The sequence below is a fragment of the Cryphonectria parasitica genome (assembly GCF_011745365.1).
Source record: "Cryphonectria parasitica EP155 unplaced genomic scaffold M406scaffold_1, whole genome shotgun sequence".
In the NCBI taxonomy this organism is placed as follows: domain Eukaryota; kingdom Fungi; phylum Ascomycota; class Sordariomycetes; order Diaporthales; family Cryphonectriaceae; genus Cryphonectria; species Cryphonectria parasitica.
Window position 1 is genome coordinate 521,581 of NW_024468909.1, and position 17,800 is coordinate 539,380.

Here is a 17,800-nt window from a genome sequence, read left to right on the forward strand (position 1 = left end):
ACTGCAGCATGGAGGTCCTGGGAGAGTTGGACTCGTGGGACGAGGTCCGGGACGTACCGCCGTCCGTATGGGTGGTATGGGGCAGTAAACTGGACCGCGCGGCTTTCGATCGCATCTGTCATCCAAAAAATGGAACGGTCACTGTTCAATGTGATGGCGGACGAGCCAAGGTCTATCTTTTGGAAGCATGTGATTGAGTTCTATGACTACTCCGAGTGTCATCTGCCTCAATTGATCATCAACGAATCTATATACGTTTTCATAGATGACGATAGATCATTCGGCATCTAGGAAGCATCTAGGAAGCAGTGTCTTGTCGTACGAATAACTTTTGGGAACTCGTGCTGGTGTTTTTTTCAAGTGGATTCTTCTTCTTCTTCTTCTTCTTCTTCTTTCTAATCATATGACAGTCACCACAGTGCTTGGTCCTGACGAAAGATACATTCGTCTCATTCATATTCAATTATGATGAAAGAGGCGGAAAATTAAGAGAAGAGAGAGAATAAACAAGCCGAGAAAGGCCAGGGGAGGAGAGAAGAAGAGGGTGAAAAGAACCAATTTGACTGTGTCTAGTTTTCTTCTTCATACCTTTTTTTTAAGAAGGAAAAAATTGATGAGGATCCACATGTGTGTACATCTGTGTCGCATCATATCCTGATGTACCGGTCAACAAAGACATGTCAGGGACGCGTCCATCCAGAGCAATTCGACTGACCATCACAACATCATTCTGAGCTGCCCATGAACTTGAGGTAGAAGGGCCCCTCATATATCATCGAGTATGACACCTACAAAAAGTAGACTCCATGACTTACATGATCTGAGTCAAGAGGAAGATGAGCGTCGATGGACGGTGGAGAGAATGAGACGGCTTTTACCCACAGCACCCCGCAAACACGAACATGACATGGTCTAGAATGGACTGGACTGAAGACTCTTCGCATTCTTCTCGAATTGGAATGACCCGCGCACGGTCAAGAGCCGAGCAACAAGTGCCCAATCTCGGAGTATCCGTGTTATGAGAGCTTTTTGCAGCGGCAACACTCACAACATCCTCAACAGGTTCGGTGGTGTAGTTGGTTATCACAATGGTTTAACATTGTCAAATTCATGATTTACTCATGCAATTCAATGTACACCATAGGTCCTCGGTTCAAGTCCGGGCCGAATCATCTTTTGGCAATCATGTCTTGCCTGTTGTTTCTTTTTGGGCTTGGAGCGTGAATCTTGACGTCTGGACGCATGAACTGGAACTTCACAAACCCAATCAAGAATCATTACCATCATCAATGCATAATCTTCCATGCGCCAGAGGAGCGACGTGAGAGAAGTGAGATAGGTTTTGGGAGTCTATGCACAATTTTTCGGAGGGAGCACGTGGTGGATCTTTGCTATGCCAGATGCGGTCGAAAACCGACAAGACCCACGATGGCTGTTTGGTTTGGCCTTGGCCGATGGGAACAGGGAACAATACACTTTAGTCAATTCCCTCTTTCTCCCCCAACCTTGTTCCAGCCCTACCAAAACTCTTTTTGATGACTGACTGGTATGGAGACTTGAACATCATTATATGTCAGGTATGCCTCGAACGCATACGACTTGTTGTCAAAGAAAGAGCTGCAAAACAACACACTTTGGGTTGTGGACCATGTCATCTCATCAATGACGGAGATGGTTATTCCGTCCGTCACTGGGGCCGGATCTGCATCCTCGTTTCTAACTAACCAACCCTCCCCTTGCAGTGTTTTGAAACCAGGAACCTCGGCGTGTTCCGAGATCTGCAGAGACTGGGCCACTGAATGGTACTGTCATCTGGTTTGCCGCCTGCGAGCGCTAATAAAGCATGCGTGCGGCTGAATACAACTTAAAAGCATGGACTGGTCTTATAGATTACTTATGCTTAATAGCAAGACTGATGGACTGACATTGACAGCTGCTCACCAAAACTCGCGAATTACATTTCTTCTATAGATCTCCTACTATTCCATCAAGGTCAGTCGACAGCTATATACTTTAACCTTCTTATCACAATACGAAGGTCATCAAGTTCTAGAGCTCGGCTGCTCACTTGACGGATCAATTCCATTTGCCTTGGCTGTTTCATCCGTAGTGACCCTGTGGACCCTCCTCCTGGGAAACGCCCTCGTCCTGATTGGAGCCTCAGGGGCGATGCGGCTCGGCTGGATCCTGGACGTTTCCAACCCCTTGTTCGCTTAACAGCAAGAGAGAAGATGTTTGATGTTTCTCCATGATGGACTCCGTTAGGCTGCGTCTCCTGCCCCCCCTCGCGATGGTCTCATCGAGCCTATGAGAAGCAACCGGAGAATTTTTGTCTTATGATGTAGGCCCTTTCATTCAAGAAACAACAATTAACATGACGGCGCCCTGCTTGAAGTTTCGACGGGTAGGCAGGATTGCCTCAAGGCCCCCCCACCTCTCCTCCTCCTCGTCCCCTTTCCACTTCACCCCACCCTCTCCTAAGAATTATGCTTGATAGATGAGAAAGGGAAGACTAAGAGAGAACGTACATATACCAGGACGGTCGGTTCGCCGTTCCGACGAGTAACACGTCCTTTCTCGTTCTCTCTTTCTCTTTCAACCTTACCGTTCTCTCTCTCTTCATTTGTTGTCAACTACGTTGACACATTCCATTCATTCACGGTTTGCCTGGGGCTACCATTCGTTTTTTTCTCCTTCACAACACCTTCCATTCTTTTCCCCCTCTTCTGTTCTTCTGCTGCTGCAGCCGTTCCTTCGAGAAGTTTTCCCCGTTTCAAAGCCTAGAAAGAGAGAGAGAGAGTGTGTTTTTGACAACCAATCAACACATCAAAATCCCGAATCAAGATGAAGACATTCGCAGGTCTCCTCGCATCAGCCTCCCTGGTGGCTGGCCACGGCTACGTGACCAATGGCACCCTCGATAGCGAGAGCTATACCTTCTACCAGCCGTACACAGATCCCTACATGAGCCCGACTCCGTCGCGCATCTCTCGCCCTATCCAGGGCAACGGCCCTGTCACCGTGGTCACCTGGGACGACATCCAGTGCGGTGGTGACCTGGCGGACGGCATCGATGGGTCTTCGCCTGCCAACCTGACCGCTGATGTCACGGCTGGATCGACTGTTGATCTGTACTGGACCTTGTGGCCGACCAGCCATGTTGGGCCTACTATTACGTATATGGCGCGGTGTGCCAATGATGACTGCACCACGTACATGCCTGGCAATGAGTAAGTCTTTACGCCTTTCTGTCTTTGTCTTGTGCCACCAAATAATCGAACATCTGTCTGACTTGTGTCTTTTCCCTTATAGCACCGTCTGGTTCAAGGTTCAGGAGGATGGTCGTGACGGAACTTCCGACACTTGGGGTGCTGTAAGTTTTGCCAAACCAAAAATCATATACATTTTCCCCTTCTAACAATGTAATCACAGACCGCCGTCATGACAGCCGGAGGTTTCGTCTCCTACACCGTCCCCGAGTGCATCGAGTCCGGAGCCTACCTCGTCCGCCACGAGATCATCGCCCTGCACGCCGCCGAGACCGAGGGCGGCGCCCAGTTCTACCCAGGCTGCCACCAGGTCAAGGTGTCTGGAGGCACTGGAGCCGTCACCCCAGCTAACCTTGTCGCCTTCCCTGGCGCGTACAAGTCCAGCGACCCTGGTATCCTGTACAACCCTTACGAGGCGTCGACCTACACCATCCCTGGCCCTGCGCTGTTTACCTGCTCTGGATCCAGCTCCAGCAGCAACACTACCTCCTCCTCCTCCTCCTCTTCTTCTTCCTCATCTTCTGCTGCCGCTGTTGTCGCCTCATCCAGCGCCGCCGCCGTTTCTTCTGCTGGCACCAGCACCTTTGCCACAGTAACCCGCTCCGCCTCCGCCAGCACCGTCACCACCGCCGCTGCCGTCGCTCAGACCAGCGCAGCCTCTTCTTCCTCTGATGATGAAGGTGATGACGGCTGCGACGCCGAGGTGACCATCACTTCAACCATCTCCGCCAGCTCGGCCGTCCAGACCTCCACCAGCGGGGACGACGGCGAGGACGACGGCTGCGAGCCAGAGGAGACCCTCACGTCTACCGTGGTCGATGCCCAGCCTACCACTCTGACTTCTACCGTCGTTGCTGCCAGCCAGCCCACCGAGACCAGCGCTTCCTCTTCGTCTTCGTCTTCTTCCACCACCACTTCTGCCTCGTCTGGTGACGACAGCGGTGATGACGATGGATGCGACGCCGAGGGCGACGGCTCTTCTTCCGACTCCGGCTCCGTGGCCACCAACCCCCAGTCCGGCAGCTCTGCCTCTTCCTCCTCTGCCGCCGCCGCTGCCGCCACCACTACCTCCGCCGCCAGCTCTTCTTCCTCTGACGACAGCGGTGATGACGATGGCTGCGACGCCGACGGCGAGGGCGAGAGCGAGCCCACCGCCACCAGCACCTCCAGGCCCACTGGCTCCAAGAGCAACGGTTCCGGCGGAGCCCGTCCCACTGGCAGCTCTGCATCGTCCTCCGGCGACGACGGTGAGGACTGTGACGCCGAGGAGGAGCAGAACTATGTGCAGCGGTATAAGGGTCACGTTGCTCGTGGGCCTCGGGGTCTGGGCCTGATGTTTGATGCTTAAGTGCGCGAAAGCTGAGTAAGGGAATGGAGTCGGGGTTGGATAGGGGAAAGGTGAGTGGTTGTTTGGGGGGGGGTTTTGTTATGATTGGTGTTGCGTCTACCTTTCGCGCATAGTGTAGATATTTTTTTATATGGACATATATACAATTTAGCTCTTGTCAGCGTACGAATTGCACAATCTTCTTCTTTGGTATGAGCAAAATTATATGTTACCTTTCACACACACACACACACACACACACACACACATTAAGCTGGACAGAAATTTGCTAGGTGGCTTCCGTTGACTAAAGAGATGTAGCAAGGACATTTGCATGAAAAGGGGCTTGGGAGGACAAGGCGCGTCGCTCGAGCACGGCAAGGACGCAGCGCACACTGGTAGGAATGTCACATTGAAGCTGATATAGGAGGCTGAGGCCATGCATTGAAAAGAAAGATAGTATTTAAGACTAGATCGATACAGTCTTGGATGCATGGTGAACTAGCAAAGGTCACTGACCGTCCCCTGTGCCCGAATCGAGAACAACCGATCTAATTACCTATAAAGATCCTCCTCTGACGTCTGGAATGATGTCTGTGGTTGCATTGCGTGTTGTGCACCGCTCTCAGCCCACGGCCCACTCGCCTCGCCTTGCGGGCGCCCCATCTGCTCGTGGACGACAGGATGTCCCCCCATGAACGGAGAACTAGATCCTCTAGAGGCCTCGAGTGAGTTTGCAAGGAAGGTTGATGGTGGTTGCGGAGATGTTGTACTGGTGTAGGCTGAGGTAAATGCAGTTTGCATGTGCGCGGCGCCAGCCTGAGGAGTTGGCTGGAAGATCAGGCGCCCTGGCGTTGTCGGCGCCGCGACACCGATGTTGTACGGCGAAACTCCGCCAAAATGCACCGTCCTGCCACTCTGCTGCTGAGGCGTGTGGTATCCCTGTGGTTCTGGTGACTGGTACTGCGCCGCGGCATTGTGCATAGGTATCTGACCAGGAAAGGCCATCCCTGGCGAGGGAGACAGCGTACCGGGATACTGCCCTAGGCCGGCGTTCGGGGCCTGGGTCGTGAAAGTGGCCTGCGGATTCTGTGGATCGTCGGTGGAGGGAAATCGCGTGCCCTTGAGGTAGTCCGACCGGTCCCCCAGCTTGTGAGCCAGATCTGCGTCGCTCCACCCCTTGGTCTCCTCCATGTACTGGTTGAAATGATGAGTCGCGTGCTGGACGGTATTGAAAAACCTGCTGTCCAGCTCGGGTGCCTTTGGGGGCTCTTGCATCGTCGTAAGGGCTTCACGGACTTTCTTCTCATAGTGATAGTAGGCCAGACTGGATGCGATCTGGAATGAGTTGCGAATCTGACGACCGTTCCAACAGCCTCCTTTAGCATTGTTCTCGTCAAAGTGTTTCTCGGCAAACTCGATGATATCTTTCTCGTTGATAATGAGCTGCGGCTTGTTTATCAACGAGGACTTCTGCTGCTCGATCTGTCGCAGCTTGAGGACATTCAGCCGGAAGATCTCTGTGGTTTGTATCTTGTTGAGCGGTGGATAGTAGAGAGACATGTGAATGCGTGATTTGAATGCCTCGTCGATGGTGCCCACCCGGTTCGTCGTGAGGAAGAGGAGACCGTTGTAGTACTCAAGAACTCGGAGAAAGACCGAGACGAGGGCATTGCGTTTGAGATCGAATCGAGAACGCTGCGAGAGAAACACATCGGCCTCGTCGAGGAGAAGGACGCACTCCCACTTGTGGGCTAAACGGAAGATGTCATTGAGCGATGTCTCAACCTCTGAAGGGGTCAGGCCGAGATCGCCACAAGTAATTGTGAAGAGAGGCTTGTTGTTCTCCATCGCGACCGCCTCGGCCGTGGCGGTTTTGCCCACGCCTGGGGCTCCATGGAGCAGTACTGATTTGATCAGTGGTCAGTGTGCGGTCTAAGAAGGAGAAGGATGAAGAGAACTGACCCACTAAGCCTTTTCCCTTGCCTCGGATCAGATCTTGGCTCAATCCTTCCACAGATCGGCTGGTGTAAAGACGCTCAAGTTCCTTTTTCTGAAAATGGGAACTGATCAGACCACGGATGATGTCCTTGTAATCTCGCGAGATTTTCAGGCTGTCGAATATGCCAATGTCGATGGGGACGGGTCTGAGATGATTGATGTCGATGGTAACAAATTTACGCTCACGCAGTGTGTACGCAAATGATCGTTTAGGGAGAAGAACAAGATCAGCGTCCTTGATTGTTGTTGCTTGTTCGGGTGAGTCGTATGTGTCGAAGCCAAAGGTTTTGGATTGCCGCTCCCAAAATCGGTCTTCATAGAAAAGATCCCGGCGCTCAAATAGCTGGATTGCATGGTCCTGTATGATTCTGTCTACACAGACGAAGTACGAGGAGGATGCCTCGTCCGGTTTGTCCTTCCAGAACAGGATGTCCCAGTCTTCATGATTCTCGTCGAAAGTGGTCTCCTTGTTTATCGATGGATGATGAAACGATGGACACCAGTGAGGCATTTTCTTGAACGTTTCCTCAAAATCCACAATGACATGGCCTTCAATAAACTCTGAGGAAGTTTTGAGCTCAGTTTCGAGAGTCCAGTTCTGGTACGATTGATGGCGTTGAGCGAATGCGTTCTGGAACTTCTGGCCTCGCGATCGCAAGGATTCAAGGATCCCGTCACAGTTCTTGGCGAAACGCAGTGGGTACACAGCTAAGCTTCGAATGGCCCTTCGCCCTGGGAAGTAAGGAATGTCGAACTTCCTACGAACGGCACCATATGTAGACCCGTCGTAGTCGATATGATAGCAATATAGAGTAACCTTGTCGTCCGCCCGGTACTGACCATTCTCGCCAGTCCGGCTTCCGACGTGCTCATACGATGTCGTGAATCTGGGAATTCTAACACGATAGAGCCGCCAGAGTTCTTCTCCGCGGTCGCTATTGGGTCCCATATTGTGCGAGTATATTAAGTCTCCCGGACGGAACACGCACCATAGATCGTCGAAGATGACCTTCTCTGCTTGCTGCCCTCGAAGGAATTCGAAATGTGGCATGATCTCTTTTTCCATGAATCTGACGTAACATCTCATGTCCTGGAGGGCTTCAGCGCTGGTCATGAGCCGTTCGATTTCTTTGTTTTGCTCTTCGACGTCATATCGGATCGATTCGAGTTCCGCGGTATATATGGAAGCGATTTCCTCTTCTGCGTCTGAAGCGTCGTTTTCCTCGGTATCGCCCTTTGTGTCTCGCTCAACAAGCGTCTGAAGGTCCCCATCCCGTACTGCGAGATCTGCGTCTTGTTCCTGGGGAAGAGTCTGGTCGAGGGTGGTAATGGTGTGTTGCGCAGCAAGTTCCTCAGGTATGTCTGCCTCTCCTGGCACAGCTACTTTTCGATCGGTTGCATCCTCGCGTTGGGACTTGTTGACTTCTGCATCGGCAAGTCTCTCCTCGAGCCGGGCTAGCATCTTCTTCATGTACGGTTGGAAGTAGACCAGGGTCATGTATGGTCTCATGAATGTTCTGGGTTGTTCTCTTTCAGAAGATAGCCCCATGAAATCAGTCAGATAGCCAAGTATCGGGATCGAATTGATGCGGATGCGATGAATGTAGAGCTCGCTCAAGTCCACGTCTGGAGCTGCATAGCTTTTCCCATTTGGGCCTCGAAAGTCGCGGTTGAGGTTTTCTGCCCGCATGCCAGGCATCGTGAGCCCAGACAGCATACCAATATTAGACTGTCTACGGAAAAAGTCTTGGGGCTGGCGTCGTTTCTTTTCGTCCCGGTATTGTTCGTGGAGATCCCAAGGCCCGACGAGAGCTTCCACGGCATATTCTTCGTATTCCGTTGTCCAGCAGTATCGATTCTTGAAGTTTTCCATGTCAATTTTGCCCACTTCTGGCTTCTTGGTGCGCCATCTTTGTGCGTCGGCATGTCGAGTGGCTACAATCCGCTGGTTTCGATTTCTAATATACTGGTTCCGGGACCTGATTTTTTCGCGTCGCTTCCGATTTTCCTCCCTGCGTTTTTCACGCGCCTCTTTGTCAGACGCAGTCGACTCCGTGTCAGACATGGTTTAAGTTGATCCTCAGAGATCTGGATCGAGTATGAGAGAAGTGATTGCTCTAGGTATGAGGGTTGAGAATAACGTCCGGGCTAGAAACCGGCGCGGGAAAGCATGTTCAAAAAGGTGAGAGGTTGATATACTTTGTCCTTGTGCAGAACACTTCGATTCCCATATTCTGTCGGATAGCCACAGCTGAAAGGATCGCTCACCACGCTCCGCCAGTCTCCACCCCACCACCCTTTAAGGTTCTACGTGCCGGTGATGATACCTCCACATATTGTTTACTAAAACGGATGTATTGCCGTTTAGTCAAGGGAATTCTCAAGAGGGTGTCCACCGCCTGTCCCTGATTCGTCAGATGTGCGGTACACACTGCCTAATATGTTCCAATGGGGCTTAAGCCAGCATTTTTTTGCCCAGCTGAACCTCATGATGCGGGCCACATGGCTGTGCCGCATGCTGACACGAGGGTAGAGCTGCACGGAGAGGTTCAAGGCCATTTTGGAAGCCGGACAAGGCAAAACAAAGTAACAGACCAAGGTCTGATCGCCATCTTGCTCTGCAGCACCTTCTGCCATTGTTCCATAGCCATGGAACAGGACATCGAGTTGCTTCGGCAAGACTGGATGCAGAATGAAGCGCCCAGGTTTGACAGCGCATTTGCCGTTGCATCCCCGGCCCAGGGTAGCGATCAGAGGGCTGTCCTACGACGAAAAAAACCAGACTAGTAAGCATTTCACACCTCAGCTCCACGGTTGATGTCGAACAAGAGCACTGCATTTTGAATTGGCCCAATTGTTGATTGAAAACCTTCCAGTGACATCGAGAACGCTCTGAGGCACTATAAGACCCTGGAAGGACACCCGAGTCTTGCAATCGATCCCGCGAATTGTTCATGGGCCGATGTTTTCCGGCTTCAGTCAGAAGCACAGGTCTTGTACAATAAGAAGGCAAAAGGGGTCTTAGGCTCAATCCGAAAGGCTTTTCGGATGTTAGGAGATCATCCTGGCTATGCCGAGCGATTCCTAGATTTCATACCTGATGAGATGTGGGGAAAAGCTCTGCGGATCTCATTGGGGTGGATGTTCTCGGTGCGTCTTGATGTGCCTGTCTGCCTGCCAGGAAAATAAAAAAGCACAAAGTTCTAACGTACAAAACCCTTTAGCTTATCAAGAGCGCGGCCGAGGCCCGTGAGAAGGTTCTCACGGCATTTGAAGACATCCCAGATATCATCATGATCGCTGAAGCAAGGCGGAAGCATTTTCAAGCAGATGCACGTGTTGTTGAACTGGTTGACAATCTGTATGACGCCGTCCTGAAAGCCACGACAAAGCTCATTGCGTTTCTGCTACCGAAACATCAAAGTGAGCCCTCAAACAACCGGAAAATCTTGCGTGGATCGATGTTAATTGTGCCCTACCAGTTTCGAAGATCTTTCCAATGTTCTCGAGTGTCCCCTCGGAGGATGACATCGATGGAATGATCAAGATGATAAAGCAAGCAGTCTCCGCTTTGGACAAACAAAGCGACATTCTGAAGGACGGCATACTCGTAGACATACATGATCGTCTTCGGAAAGGAATCCAAGAAATTCAATTAGAGTTGCACGTCACCCGTCAGACAGCACTGGCTACCAACCAGCGAGTCGCCGAAGTGAAGTCCATCGCGCAACAAAGCAGCCGCGAGATGAAGGAGGCTTTGGCGTCGCAGGAGCAGAATATTGTCAGGGCAATTCAGGCCGCCGATCAGGGGCGCATCAACGCTGCCAACAAAGCCTATGAGGGCATGGTGAACATGCTCAACGAGAACATCAGCAGATTCTTGACCGCACTGCAGGCTGAGGCAGATCTGGCAGATCAGAGGGAGAGATATCTCCTTGGACGTCTAGAAGCAGTCGAGATGGAGCTGGAGCTCGAAAGAGCGCGGACGCCGCAACCATCTCTGCTTGGGTCGCCAAGCCTCTCAGTTTCCGAGCTTCAGAGCATCATCCGTGCTCCTTTACAGACGACTACTCACGACTTCGACTACGTGCTTCGCCAAGGCCTACAGTTTGATCACTCTCAGCAAAGCCAACTACAATGGGTACTGCAGCACGAACGATTCTGGCAGTGGTTCTCCACCGACTCTTCTGACTTTCTTCTCGCTCACGGCGAGCTTATGGATTTTTCCAGTGATCAGGGGCGTGTCTCGAGTTTGTCAGTCGTCTGTGCCACCATCATGGCCAGCCTTTCGCAGACAACCTCCAAGGCTACTGGGCTCTACTACTTTTGTGGCCTGCACCTATCTTCATACGACGATATACGAGGGCCTCAAGGCCTGATGAGGTGCTTGATCGCACGACTGCTCATGGAGCTCGATACTAGCGGCGGTCCCAGCCCGAATCTCGGGTTCGTGGACGTCCCTTACCTTGAGGCATTGCAGCGCCGGGACATCACATACCTCTGCCACCTTTTCTCCTCCATCATGGTGCAGTTCGCGCCCGGTACAACCATATACTGCATGATAGACGGGATCACATGGTACGAGCGCTCGAATATGCTCGAAGACCTGCTTCATATCACGCAGAGTCTATACAGACTTGTCGATGGACGGTACTCCAGATGTCGACTGAAGGTGCTGATTACGAGTCCATTCCGGCCAGGCCAACTCGCCTCGGGCATCCCGGCACATCAACAGATCGTGCTTCAACCCGCGTCCTTGCTACTTGAAGCATCACCTGGGAGGGTGTCAGCATCAGCATCGGACCTGGGCCTGATGCAGAGTCGTATGTATGGCGCAGTATCCAGCGTGAATCTGAACCAAGTCGCACGTCCTGTTGACGAAGAAGAGTGGACAGCTGATGATTTCACCTGATTCTCGAAAAATGGTTTGAAATTTGGTCCCATGTCTGGCGGGTTCTCCGTTGTTTGAGTGCCGATGAGATTACGCGTGCCTCTGGCTGCTTCCGCCCTTGGAGTCCTGCTTGGAATTTTCAAAGAAAAAGGCCACCAAGCAAGCCAAGAGAGCCAAAAAGGGCAACATGGCCAGCGAGGTGGCGTGAAAGGTTCCTACATGTAGGTGCCGTGGGATAGCGGGTTCCCCATGATGCCACGGGTCGATCGCTGCATTCACATCTTCGCTCGTCCCGCAATGCAAGTGAATCGTCAACGGAATACTTGTGAGCCAGATGTACATATTGCTTGAGGGAGACAGATACTGGCATTTTGGGGACATCAGCGCTTCTGCTACATGTGCGAGCCGGAGCAGTCGGGAACTGCTGAGAGAATTCAATTAAGTAGTCAAGACTCCCAAGTCTTTCGTTTTGTGAATAGTTCACTACCACCCCACCATCTGAGATCTCACGCACATCTGATACATGCGCATACAGATGGGAATTTCCAAGCAGAGATGGCCTTGCACCTTATTTATGGCAATTATGCATTCGGAAATAGCCTTATCCTTTCCAGAGTCATTATTGGATGGTGTAAAGTAGATACTTTTGGTACGTGTCCAGGTAAAGAAATTACGTGTTGACGATGCTATGTAAGAATAAATACGTTTGGCAATACAACTTGAAAACGCTCAGGTTCTTGCTTAGCAATCTAAAGCGTGTCTTCCTGAAAGCTTCATCCCCATACAATCATGCCTATACGACGTTCTGGACGCTAGCATTTATATCGATATATTTGCATGCCCTTGTTGTATTGGCCTGAGTAGTTTAGCAAGTAATTACCGTTGCTGCTGCTGTGGAGGAGTGGGCAAAAAGGTGGGTGGATCTCGCGACATGCTCGCGGCTTCAGGACGACCAAACATGAGACTCAATATGGTGAATCTGTTTGTGAAGGCATAATAATTATTTAGGCAATGCCTTGCAGGAGCACACACCGTCGCCAGTCTTGTATATTTGCGGCTGTAAATCCACTTATACAGCACGTGAATAGATGAGCGATCCCGCAAAGGGCAGAAAGGAAAAATCGAATGACAAGTTGAACGCCCACGAAATTTCTGTTGCCTTTTGAAAAAGAAAAAGCGGAGCCAATGGCATGATATAATCTAATCTGATCCATCTCCGAGGCTTGCGAGTTTTCGTACCACTCACAGGCCCGCATTTTATCACTTCGGTTGCCCTCAACTTTACTCCGGAGTCGCTCCCCTTCGCAGGCAGATCATTTCACGGGCAGAACTTTTTTCTCTCTTCTTGTTTTCTATGGTAGCTTTGGCAGTTTTCATCCTACTACATACACAACCTCTTCTCGTCGCCTTTTTTTTGTGCAATTTTGTTGATGCTTTGCTGCTATTGCCTTTGTGTCTTCAAGTCATTAAATTGCCTGCATGTCAAAATAAGCGTGCGCGTGCGCGTGTTTTAACCTCGGCCCGTGCAAGGAGAACCGACGTCAACCTTGCGACGCGATCTTTCCTCTCGTCCTCCTTCTCCTCCTTCGCGGAAACCACCCTCCCACCCACACTCCTCTCTCTCGAACCATACGATAATCAATCAATCCTCAACCATGTCCTCCTCAACTTCTGTCGCCGAGAACCTCCCCACAGGCGAACCCATCCCAGCCCCAACCTCGCCCATACCCTCCTCTTCCTCCTCCTCCCCAAAGAAGACGACACCAGCAACCGCCCACCTCAAATCCCTCCTCCGCACTCTCCCCCATGGCGCCGACGCCTTCCTTGCCCACCTCCAGCGCTGCCTCGCCACCCCTTCCGGCACCGACACCACCCTCCTCTTCATCTGCTACGCCTCCCGCCTCTCCTCCGCCCTCCTCGCCGCCCTGTCCACCTCGCTCCTGCGCCGCTCCGCCCGCTCAGGTCTCCTGACCCTCGCCTTTGTCAGCAGCAGCAGCAGCACCACCACCTCCCCAGCAACAACAGCAGCCGCCGCCGCCGCCGAGAAGACGGCCACCGTGCTCCTCGCGCAAGGCCCAGGCGCCAGCAGCCGCGCCGCCCTCGCCGCAGCAGCCGCCCAGCTCGCCGCCCTCGTTTCCGCCCGGCTCAAGAACCTAGGCAGCCTGGCCAGCGAGGCCCGCACCATCGCCCGGCTATGGGGCCTGTTGGGCATGTACTTTTGGGCCCGCCGCCTGGTCCTCCAGTTGCTATCATCAGACGGCGGCGGCGGCGGCGGCGGCGGCAACAACAACAACAAGAAGAAGGAGAAACAACAGGACACCACCGCCACCCTCCTCGTCTCGTGGGCCCAGCTCATCTCCTGCACCGCCTTCCAGTACCTCGAGAACGTCGCCTACCTCTCCGGCCGCGGCGTGCTGGGCTGGACCCCTAAGCAGCAGGGGAGAGCGTACGTGGTCGCCTCGCGCTGGCTGGCCGTCTACACCGGTCTCGAGATCGGGAAGCTCCTGGCCGAGATAGTAGCCAGACGAGGGGCTGGGCCACGGGCAGAGACAAAGACGGAGACAACAGAGACGGAGGAGGAAAGGGCGCAGGCCGAGGAAGCTGTCCGGAGAAGCATGGCGATTAATCTCGCTTGGACACCACTGACGCTGCACTGGGCTACCGAGGGCGGGTTTTTGACGGATGCTGCTGTGGGCTTTGGGGGTTGCATTCCTGGTGTGATTCAGATGCGGAAGCTGTGGAGGGAGACGGCGCAGTGAGGTGGGCAGAATTTGATGGGAAGCTAGTTGACTGCAAAGGAATGGCTCGTCTGTCATATATATAGAAGCAGTCCATAAACTGTATAGGCCAATTTGCATAGCCAGCATGAGCAGACACAACTAAATTCAAAGATTCACTCATGCAAAATGGTATCATATTTCTCTCCATCCTCCCTGTAATTACCCTTCCCTGGCTCGCTTTTGCTTTGTATAGCGTAGCCATAGCTCCATCATATACCTTCTTCCACCTCATCTTCCTGACCATTTTCCGTTTTTCCTTTCAAAAGAATGATAGTACAAATTTGAGCCAGCCGGGCCTAACCTTCTCGCCTCTGGAACTGCCCTCTGATGGCACTATCTCTCTTCCCCTCTCCTCCTGGTCATGGTGATCATAGCCCTTACGCAAGCATCACGTTGTCCTGGCAAGATCTTCCTTATCTCGCCGAGTCTTGTCATAACACTGAAGAAGAGGGTTCAGTACCATCCGCCCATGTGAGTGTAATAATAGATATTATTCATGACGTCGTATGAGACCGTTGCACCTCCGGCCCAGACGTATAAGTGGGAGCAACACCTTGTTTTTCTTCCTTGCAAGTAGCACACTTAACAGCGACTATCGCCTTCTGCTTCACTCCGTGTACGGAAGAATTGGCATCCAATCATTATGCGCCATGTCCACGAGGGACCCAACATTGGTTATCGCAGGAGCAGAGCGTAGAGTAAGACACCAATTGATATGTTCACCGACCAAGCCATTGAAGCTCTGGCCGAGCCCGAAGTGGTATCGAATGGGCTTCCGCCACCGCGGCCATCATCCGTGGTCGAGCTCGAGGTCGTCGTGGTGACTGCAGCGGTCGAAGGCGATGTAGATGATGTGGTGTCAGTTGCTGCCGTGGTGGACGTCACAGCTGAGGAGGTGCTTGATTCAACGGACGTCGTGGAGGCAGTCGGCGCTGTGATCGTCAGGCTGGTGGTGGTGCCATCTCCTGAGGTAGAAGAACTGGTCGAGCTGGTTGATCTGGTGGTTGTGGTCGTCGACGTGGTCGAGCCTGGTATGGTGGTAAACGACCCTATGCTCTGTGAGGAGGTCGAGGCTTCCGACGTGGTGGTTGTAGCGGTGGTCTTGGTCGTCGATGTTTGCTGAGCGGATGAGGAGGTTGTACTTGTCGTCTGCGCCACTGTGACCTGGTTCAATAGGCACGCATGTATGATGAGGGTCCCTGATTGGGCGAATGACAATACTGAGTTTGACGATGCATCCACATTGTCACAGCTGTTTCCTACGTCGTCCTCGATGTCTTTGATACCGTTCTCACACTGATCCGAGCAGGTCGACCCGGATGCAAAGTCGGCTGTGGTACACCCTTGGATCGTCTGGTGGTACACAGTATTACATGCCGCTGGGAGTACCCCGTTTTGGATGGGCTGTAAGTCGTTGAGAGACACCGCGCATGCTGTCGATGCCATCGTAAACCAGGCTCCCAACCTTGCTTTCCGCCGCCGCCTCGTCCGTGGCTGTCCGGCCATGTTGTGATTCGCACTCGAGCTTCCGTCCCCCCTGCCGGTTCACTTCCTTTGATTTCACCGCTCAGATTCACAGAAGTGTGATTTTGGATGTGAGATCATTCCAGCGTTCAAATTTCAAGACCAATTTGCCCTTTGCTGATTCCGTCGATGTCGTTCCGTTCTTGTGAGGTGCTATGTTGTGGAGGAGCAGTGTAAGTCTCTTTCAGCCTCTTCCGACGAGACCACGAGTGAGTTCGCCGCGGAAGTAAAAAGTCTCTGAGAAGCCGAGGACGCCTCCTGATTTGGTTTGCGACGCACACGCCAGGGTTGAGGTCCGGTCCCTTAGTACGGACACGGCGAAACGAGATGTGTGTCAGGACCTGTGCTGACTTGCCCGGCACCCAGGCCCGACTAAGAGAATGAGGAAACACCCGCCCTTTTGAATCTGCCTCTGCTGTCGACCGTGAAGTACTTCGCTGCTAATGCAGGTAGCCTTGATCCCGTTTGGGGCCTGTTTTTTCCTTGCCTAGGCCACGAGGAGATGACCTAAGGGGCGCCAAATGGCAGGTGGCGTTCCAGGACGGTAATTATGAGACGATGAGAAAGTCAAGTTGGACCGAATCTCTCGGCGCACAAGAGGATGAATGGTAAAAATGAAATTCAGAATCCTAAATTACAGACGTTGCTGATTGTCCGCAAGAGGAGGGTCTAAGGGTAAGTAGGAGAAAGGGATTTTGAAGAGAAGCCCTCAACACACGGCTCTGGGAGGGCTCGAATATCTGTGCGTGTGTGTGTGTGCGTGTCTGACGCAATAAGGGACGGCCGCAGCAGCAACAACGCCTTGGCAGTGGGTGATGATGATGAGCAGGAAACACTTCCTGGGCTGAGGATGGGAGGGGCTTGTATGATGTTCGTCCGAAAATGGTGATAGCCGATGACGGTCAGTCAATCAAGTGCCTTCCACCTCGGCAGTGTTTGATTCGAAACGGCCGCTCGCTTCGGCTGCGGCTGGTCACAGCAAGGAGGAACGTCAAGAAGATGCACGAAGAGGACAAGGAGGACGCTTGAAAGGGAAGAGATGCTGTACCTCATCGAGAGGATCAGGCAGGTTCATGTGGAAGGAGGTGCCAAGTGAAAACAAGAGCAACCGCACAGCATACTATGTACAAAGCAAGTATAGTACCAAAGTACTTATGGTGCCAGTGTTGTGTTTGAGGATCTGCAGCGGAAGGAGGCACCATACAACCAGTCTCCTCGAAAGAGGCAGTCCTCTCAGAACAACGTCAGACGTCATGCGAGGCGAAGAGGGGACAAGGGAAGGGGCCACCTCGACGTAACACCAGAAAGGCAGACCAATCAACTATCGCTGCCGTGTTTGTTGCCTACCAGTTACCTGAAAACGGAGAGAACGAGGCCCAATACACGACCTCGCCTCCTCCCAGGCAGGAAGTCGATCATTTGTCAAGACAAGAACGAGACCAGTACCAATTGTAAACCTACCAATCTCCTCTCTCAGCCCCTTCCTCTGCCATTCATACTCCACACTGGCGCTACACAATGGCAGCAGCTCGTGCAGGTGTAAGCCCCCTCACCCCTCGGTTGGGTTTCAACGATCTCGTTCAGGCAAATAGTAACACTGCAGTACAACCGCAAAAAATAGGCAGGGCGTGTCGCTCCCCAGTCCACAAACCAATCCGCGCAGGGCTAGTCGGCAGTTCGTCTGAGCATCTGAAACGCAAGCGCTGAATGTCTGCTCGCCCGGCCGCCCCCGCGCCCCCAGCCCCTTGCAGATCATGACATGTTAGTTGATTGGTCAAGGATTTTGGCACTACTATGGCACAATCCAAATTCTTTCCCCGCTTTTCGCAGCCACCATTGAGGTGAGCCACATATAGGTGTTGAGCCACTTTCCTCGGCGCATCCTTCATTGCAACAGCTGGGAATATTGATATCCAATCAACCATGCAGCCAAAGAATTGGTCCATCGGTGCCTACTGTGATGATTCTCCGAGGGGAGTTTCCTCATTGATGTACAGTCCAATACAGT

The 17,800-nt window shown here is 52.4% G+C and overlaps 5 protein-coding genes and 1 non-coding gene across 6 annotated transcripts; 5 read left to right on the forward strand and 1 right to left on the reverse strand.

Annotated features, from left to right (window-relative positions):
• The first annotated feature begins 1,061 nt into the window (after positions 1-1,061).
• M406DRAFT_t1 lies at positions 1,062-1,172 on the forward strand. Its single transcript has one exon. It is a non-coding gene; the product is annotated as a tRNA-Val (tRNA).
• Positions 1,173-2,844: 1,672 nt separating this feature from the next.
• Positions 2,845-3,726, forward strand: M406DRAFT_33932 (family 61 glycoside hydrolase; the record flags this gene model as incomplete). Its single annotated transcript, XM_040921432.1, has 3 exons — positions 2,845-3,230; positions 3,313-3,373; positions 3,433-3,726. Coding segments are annotated over 3 exons (741 nt in total), but the record flags the coding sequence as incomplete, so codon positions are not given.
• A 2,028-nt stretch (positions 3,727-5,754) lies between these two features.
• Positions 5,755-8,551, reverse strand: M406DRAFT_236232 (P-loop containing nucleoside triphosphate hydrolase protein; the record flags this gene model as incomplete). The annotated part of the gene is made up of 3 exons (XM_040916035.1): positions 5,755-6,503; positions 6,562-7,831; positions 8,021-8,551. Coding segments are annotated over 3 exons (2,550 nt in total), but the record flags the coding sequence as incomplete, so codon positions are not given.
• Positions 8,552-10,918: 2,367 nt separating this feature from the next.
• M406DRAFT_233886 (uncharacterized protein) lies at positions 10,919-11,332 on the forward strand (the record flags this gene model as incomplete). Its single annotated transcript, XM_040915957.1, has 1 exon — positions 10,919-11,332. A coding segment is annotated over one exon (414 nt), but the record flags the coding sequence as incomplete, so codon positions are not given.
• A 1,517-nt stretch (positions 11,333-12,849) lies between these two features.
• Positions 12,850-14,247, forward strand: M406DRAFT_283973 (uncharacterized protein; the record flags this gene model as incomplete). Its single annotated transcript, XM_040918542.1, has 3 exons — positions 12,850-13,545; positions 13,609-14,004; positions 14,065-14,247. Exons 1-3 carry the CDS (start codon positions 13,144-13,146, stop codon positions 14,245-14,247), a joined length of 981 nt encoding a protein of 326 aa, XP_040780529.1. The 5' UTR covers positions 12,850-13,143.
• Positions 14,248-14,741: 494 nt separating this feature from the next.
• On the forward strand, positions 14,742-15,487 carry M406DRAFT_354051 (uncharacterized protein). The gene has a single exon (XM_040922819.1). The coding sequence runs from the start codon at positions 14,984-14,986 to the stop codon at positions 15,389-15,391; it is 408 nt and encodes a 135-aa protein (XP_040780530.1). The 5' UTR covers positions 14,742-14,983; the 3' UTR covers positions 15,392-15,487.
• Positions 15,488-17,800: the final 2,313 nt, after the last annotated feature.